Raw genomic sequence first — 7,321 nt, forward strand, 5'->3', positions numbered from 1 at the left:
GACTATAAATATCTATTAGCCTATTTGTTTATCTCATTTAATCTTATTAAATTGTTTTAAACTCTAATCTGTGGATACACCATGTTCATCACTGTATAAAAAAGTTCACTTTTTTTTTACAGAGTATTACAATTTATTATTACAATGCTGAGTTATTATTTTTTATCTTAATCATAAAAAGTTGCAGTAATGAGCCAAATGCTAACAATCAAGCTCTATTAGAGTAAATCACTGTGAAAATGTTCTGAAAAATTCATGTTCATTGCTTTGCATTGCAGAGTTGTTTCCATGATTATAATCATATTTTATGCTGTAAAACAAAGTTTCCTGCTGCTCTAGTCACACTGCCTTGCGTATGTTTAGATGTTTCCCTGCTTTAACAAACTTAATCCAAATAATTACAGATCAGTAAAAACCTGTTAATCAGTGATCAGTTGAAATTTGATGTGCTGCAGCAGGGAAACAGTTTGTCCTCATGATCAGGGCTGAAAAACACTAACAGGAAATATTACAGACTTCTGACCAGCAGAAATGTTTTGCAAACTATAAAAGAAATTTATCAAATATTATCACAAAGTGCATGACCAAACATTTGTGCAAAATGATCAAATTCTCTTTACTGAGAGATTTAAGTCTCCAGATCAACATTTTATTACAAGGAGGAAACTATTTTTTCTTACAGTCTCTCCAAAATTAGATATCCTCCTTCTTCTTTCTTTTCCTTCTTCTAGAAAAGTTAAACTTGATGCTTTAAGGATGCAACTGGTTTTCTTTAATACATACTATATTTTAGCTTGGTCTTCAAACTGATCACTTTCCTTTTGAGCAAACTTAATATTTGGAAAATCCAGCCAGCAAGCAATAAATTGATAAAATCTTTACTTGTACTAGACGCCCAGTGGCACCATATGATTGGTTTAGTCCTGTCCTGTTGACAGGCAGATCGTCATAACAATATGGCTGACTAATGATCACCTAAGTATGAATATACACACAGACTGAAATAGCCTCTGCTGTACATGCAGAGAAACTTTCATCCTGCTTTCTATGTATGTGACCAACATGTTAGGAATTCACATCTAGTTCAGCTGAACGTGCATCAAGTCTTTGTGTGAGATCATGTCCCTAAATAATCAGAGTAAATGTGAACGCGGCTTATATTAACTCACCGGACAAACCTGTTTGTGATTCATCCTATTGATGCATCAGGACAGAAATCAGGGAGTTTCTAAAAACACTGGACACCTGTTCCCTGAACTCCAGTGGGAGAAATTCCACTCCTCAGTAACTCTGTGTGTGTGTGGGGGGGGGGGGGGGGTGTGTGTGTGTGTGTGTGTGCGTGTGTGTGTGTGTGTGTGTGTGTGTGTGTCTGTCAGCAACAAGAATGTTGACACCGAACTTTTATGTCTCACATGGACGCTGCGCCGCATCACTTCCTTTACGACCGTTTCCTATTTAAAGGCGCCAGTGGTGCCAGGGGGGCTTCAGCAGGAGATTAAAAGCAAAGCCTGTGCACCCTTCACACCCTTCACACCGGCAGCTCAGCCGCCGACCCGCCGGATGATCCGGAAGGCTCTGGATGTTTCTGTAGAGATCTATCGAGGCTTTTAAAGGCTGAGGAGCCGACAAGATCGTCTGCAAAGTTTTGTTGAAACTTTGACATCGAAAACCTTTTTTTGAATTGTTCATTTTCAGCCTCATGTTCTTGTTTAACAAGCTTTTTCAGCAGGAGAAAACCTTTTGCAAACTTTGATTTTAAAATTTTGATAGCACTTCCAGCCAATCGTGTTGTGCTAACATCTTGTAGGAAATTGTTTTCTTTTTATATATATATAATCACTGGAAGAAACAGCAACAGCAATTACAAGACTCTATCTAAGCGAATTACTATCAAAAACAAATATTTGGAAATCATCGTGTCAGAATGAGTAGAGGAGACTCTGCCACCATTTCACCACAGGAACCACAGCCATTCAAACGGGCTGTACGCAAAATCAGATGCGCTGCGATGGTGGCGAACTTGGCCAAGAGTTGGCAAGGATGGGCCAGCGAACATGCAGGCAAACAAGATTCTATCCCAACTGGCTGGATGCCTTCATCTGTAGAGGAGGAAAGCAAAAAAGACCAAAGCCAGGTGGTCAAACTCAGCGTTACTCCAAGAGTAATCAAAGCAGATCCCGGCGACAGCAAAGAAAACAAAATCCGGACCTGCTCCGTGACCAAAACTGTCCGGCTAAAACGCAGCGAGTGTAGCAGCAACAACGTAATAAACGAAATCCGTGACAAAATGGAGTCTGGGCCCGAAGAGAGCAAGCCATTTCTGGGCAATGAGTCGCCAACGCGCCGCCGTCAGATGAGGGCGCTGCAGAGCGCGGAAGCAGCAGGACAAGGTGGAATCATCCAGGATAAGAAGATGATGCTCCAGGAGAAGAAACTGAGCTCCAGAAGCAGCAGCGTGGACACAGAGGACAGCGGACTCGGAGAGGACGGAGGACTCAGCGACAACAGCGACTCCAAAGCCGAACAAAGTGGTGGCCTAGTTAAAGCACGAGCCAACAGACCAAAGGTAAAGAGCTTAAAGCACGGACCAAAGAAACTACAACTGTTTTTAAGATAAACAAATAGAACATGAAAAACGTCTGCGAAGATCGTAGAAGGTGCCCTGAAAAATCAACAGATAATATTTTTACAGATTGTTTGAGCTTTTCAAGCCTCCTTCATCTCAGTCATTTAGCTTCACTAAGCAGTTTTTGTCTGAGTCATTAACTCAGTTTAAAAATCATAAACTAGTTTCTCCAGTGGACTGTTAAATAATAGAACATAAAAACATGGTTAAGAATTATGAAAATATCAGTAAACTTCAGTTATTTGCTTATTTTATTGAATAATCTGATAGTTTATCCAAAGCCTGGAAGTTTTGTGTACAGATTTCTTACATGTGAACAAACTGTATCTAACTGAACAAATATGATTAAAACCATGTGAGAATATAAACTTTTATGTTCTAAATATAATAATAATCATATCTGCACCTTTATTGTACCTTTTCAGAGAAGACCTGAACAAATGAGATCTGGTTACTGTTTAGCTGCTTTGGCATCTTCATTAGAACAGATGGATAGTGGGGATTAAAATAATATTTTTTTCACTTGTTTATTATTATTTTTTCCAGTCCAAAATATGACTACATTTATCATTATTTCCCTTACCATAAATTACATCAGCTCTGCTTGAGAAATGCTGATAACCTTTTATTGAAAACAGTTTTCAAGTTGATTGTTCAACAGTTTATCACTTAAAGAAAATATTCCACTGATTGCAGGTTCAATCCTGTTTCACTTTGGTTGGATGTTTAACATTCATCCTCTTCATATATTAAGAAACGTGAGCAAATTTTATTTCATTAGATTCTTAGTCAACGATAAACTTTTTTTCCAGAAAAGTTTCTCAAACAATTAATGTGTCTTATGTCTGATTCAGATGCAGAAAAAAATAAAACCTTATTATGAAATGTGGCACACAGAATGAACACAGGCTTTAAAGTGACCTGAAGAAATCCAACTCCTTCACCGACGGCAAACAGAACAACAGTTGCATAACTCTAATACTAACATGTCTGCCATAAAAGGCCGAGGAACTCATGGGGCCGCCTTGACATATCAAAGAAGTCACCAGTGAGAATGTCCGGGTTGTAAAACACACACACCCACACACGCCGCGTCTGCTGTGCAATGGAATATATGTCGATAAATATAGTCACATTCTGCAACATGTTTTCCAACCTGATGACCTTCAGGTGCAACAGCCAGAGGAAAACAGAGCGGAGGGATCATTGGAGGACAGGGGTGTAGAAAACACACACAGACACACACTGAAAAAAATATATGAGAAAGTCGCATTTTCTACTCATGAAACTGGTAAGATTTAATTTAAACCAGGAAAGGAAAGTAAGACAAATACAACTGACCAAGTTTCCTGCATGGATCCGACTGTTTCGATTGGTTGTCAGGGAAAATAACTGATGGTGCAGAAACTCAGCAACAGTTACTTTAAAGGACAATAACAGCAAATTCAAAGTGCATTAATGTTTTAACGTTTTACAGAATCAATGTTATTTTTTAAACTCCTGTTTATTTACAGGATCACAACCTAACTGATCCCTTTTCATTTTATATATAAAAATGAACATGCAATAAGGCTGAGAACTCAATATTAACATTCATAAATGAGTTCTAATAAAAAAGAACTGCAGCTGCTGCAAACCATATAATATATAGAGACTTTAAATCATGCTTTTAAAAAGTCCATATTGCTTGAGGGAAACTCTGTAGCAAAGACTTGGCTTTACTTTTCACAATGCAAGTACCAAAGGGATCTAATGGCAGCGATCAGAAGGCCAGGCAAGCTGAGGGAAATACCCAAAGATAAGGAAGTAAAGAAGACTTAGAGGACGTCTGAATGCTAAAAACAATTCTCCTAATATTTCATTGAAAATAGTTAATCTAAGATTTAAATGTGTATGAGTGTATGCTCTACGTTTTGTAATGTATATTGTGTTTATTATGTTGCAAAAATCAGCAGGATCACCTGCAGAACAACTTTACAGAACCAGAGATTTTCCAAAGATTGCAAAATGTAGTTCTGAGCATTTTGGTTTACTCAGAAAACATTTTCCAAAAACTTCACAGTATGCAAGTGAACGGTCAAAGCAAATGTCAAGCTGGATATCTATTTCAAGAAGTGAACTGGAGTATATTTCAAGACTAAAGGTCATTAATCTCAAATTATAGCATCACAAGTTGATGGAAAATGGTTGATGCCAAAGTTTTTCACACATTTAAAGGAGGAAAAAATGATCAGTTTTTGGGTTAAAACCAAAACTGACCAGAGACAGAAGCTGCATTTTCACTTAGGGGATAATAACTGAGCAAACTGACATTTCAGAAATCCATTTTCTTAATGGAAACACTCCGATTTCAAAGAAAATATTTTATCACAACATTTTGATGAAATGTTTTGGTGCTAGAATGGGGTGTGTTATTTTGGATGTGTAGAAATTGTATCATTTGCGATGGAACTGGAATGGAAGTAATTTTTCAGATCATCAGTCACATGACAGACAGACAGACGTTACTGCTGGTGAAAACCAGGAACTACTTGGTTTTTAATGTTTTTAATGACTTATCTAGTGAACAAACTTATTCATGTGGGATTTTATTTTGTTTTTTATTTAATTGAAACACCACAATTAATATTTTTTACATCAGTGGAATATTGACACAATTTTGTGCACATTTGTAACAGAAACGCAGCGAGAGAAAAGTCTAATTTTGATTTATAAGCTTCATGACTGTCTTTATAAATACGTTTTACTTTGTAGTTTGTTTTATGTATTGTTAGTTTTAACTCTACTTTTTATCTGCAGATTAAGATTGCTTCCATGGGTGACATTAAAAGCCGCTGGCAGCAGTGGTCCGAGGAGCACATGGAGGGCCAGAAGCTCAACCCGTTCAGCGAGGAGTTTGACTACGACTTTGCGATGTCCCAGCGTCTCCGCAAAGGGGATTCTGGCTACGGTCGGCCCAAAGACGGCTCCAAAACCGCCGAGAGAGGAGACCGGGCCCACAAACACATCCACAGAGAGATGGAGGAAATGGCCTGGATCATCAAGGACATGGGCTTCAAAGACAAGGAGGGTCGGACTATCATCACCTTTGGACGACTCTTCGACCGCTACGTGAAGATTTCAGACAAAGTGGTTGGGATTCTTCTGCGCTGCCGCAAACACAAGATGCTGGACTTTGAGGGGGAAATGCTGTGGAAAGGACAGGATGACGATGTTATTATCACACTGAGAGACTAAGGACAGAAAAGCTCATTATTCAGCTCTTTCATGAAACATAAATAATGCATTAATAGAGTTCAAACATAGAAAACAGACGTAGTACAGAGATATAAGACTGAACAAAATACAGACGAGTTTCTTTAGCTGGAAACACACACACACACACACACACACACACACCTCCCTGTGCCTCATTAGTTCTCATATAAATGCTGAGATGAAAGGTAGCTATCTTTAGCATGCTAACTATGTGTGCCTTGCTAACCAAGCTACATGCTAGAGGACTTGGGAATCCGACAATATGCCAGTTATGCTGTGACTTTACTCTGATTGCAGCTGAAGGAGCTGCAATCCTTTACATGATATGTTTTCATGTAAAGAAAACATATCAAGTCAGTGTTTTTACTTATTTATTTGATTTCAAACAGGTTTTAAAAACAAGAGAACCAGCAATCAGTGGGACAGAGAAAAACATGTGCATTATTAGTTTACCGCGACTTTTCTGTTAGGAAAGGAGTAAGAAGTGAACAACCTTTTCTGATGTTTAAACACATTTTGTCTGAAGCAAAACAAGAAACTCAATGTGTTATCAAACAGAAAATACAGTATAAGAACTCATAGTAGAAATATATCAAGATAAATCCAAGAGTATTTTGAATTTAGAGCTTTTTCTAACAACAGATTTTAAGCAGAATGTGCAGAAAAATTATGAAAAACACATTAAAAATGAGAACTAAGTGAATGTTTAGTGTATTTTGAATAGGATGAGATGAACATTTTATATTTTGCGAATGTATCTAAGAAAATCAGATTAATGTAGGTTGTAGAGGCTAACTTAAACTATTGTGTTAAAATTGTTTTATAAATAAATATTTTATCTTTTGTGGTTTACAGCACTAAATCGACAGTGAACGTGCATGCTGGATCTAAACGGCAACCAGATACAGTAAAAGGAATCTTAAATATTTTTGCCACATGATTTAAATTAGTTGTAAATTGAAATATTTTGCTAAATGTTTAGATTTAGTACATCCACTGTGAGAACGGTCTAACGTTGAGTGAAACTTTAACAGCAGACGTTCTTAAATTGAAATATTTTAAATGTGTGAACAATTTTCTTCTTTCAAAGTGAAAGTGTGGAAGTCTTCTTACAGAAGGAGCTTTAAAAAAATTATATTTATCATGAACATATGTCACATGTTGTGTTTGGCTCGATCAAAGTGTTACATAAATAAATTCTGAAAGAATTTTGACCTTTTGTTGATCAAGAAATGGTAACTTTCACTTTTCCGGTTCAGCTCTTTCTTTACCGCTCCAGACCAGTGAGTCCACATTACTGCATCCAACCAGCACTTATGAACAAGACGCTGTGATATTAGACCTCTTCACTTGAGGCAGACACCAATCCTCAACCAGCGGTTTTAAATTCTTGCTGATTATGACGAAAATCTTCAGTGGCTCATTGTGCAAAACAAA

At 37.4% G+C, this 7,321-nt stretch overlaps 1 protein-coding gene across 1 annotated transcript; it reads left to right on the plus strand.

The window, feature by feature from the left end:
• Window positions 1-1,469: 1,469 nt before the first annotated feature.
• abraa (actin binding Rho activating protein a) lies at window positions 1,470-7,321 on the plus strand. The gene is made up of 2 exons (XM_028004059.1): window positions 1,470-2,566; window positions 5,426-7,321. The coding sequence occupies exons 1-2, from the start codon at window positions 1,925-1,927 to the stop codon at window positions 5,861-5,863; spliced, it is 1,080 nt and encodes a 359-aa protein (XP_027859860.1). The 5' UTR covers window positions 1,470-1,924; the 3' UTR covers window positions 5,864-7,321.

Source organism: Xiphophorus couchianus, chromosome 20 (genome assembly GCF_001444195.1).
Source record: "Xiphophorus couchianus chromosome 20, X_couchianus-1.0, whole genome shotgun sequence".
Classification (NCBI taxonomy): Eukaryota; Metazoa; Chordata; class Actinopteri; order Cyprinodontiformes; family Poeciliidae; genus Xiphophorus; species Xiphophorus couchianus.

Bases quoted from the DNA above. Each gene is read 5' to 3' on its own strand.
- abraa (XM_028004059.1), top strand. From the start codon at position 1,925: ATGAGTAGAGGAGACTCTGCCACCATTTCACCACAGGAACCACAGCCA. The intron at 2,567-5,425 runs GTAAAGAGCTTA...TTTTATCTGCAG, and splicing joins CACGAGCCAACAGACCAAAG to ATTAAGATTGCTTCCATGGG.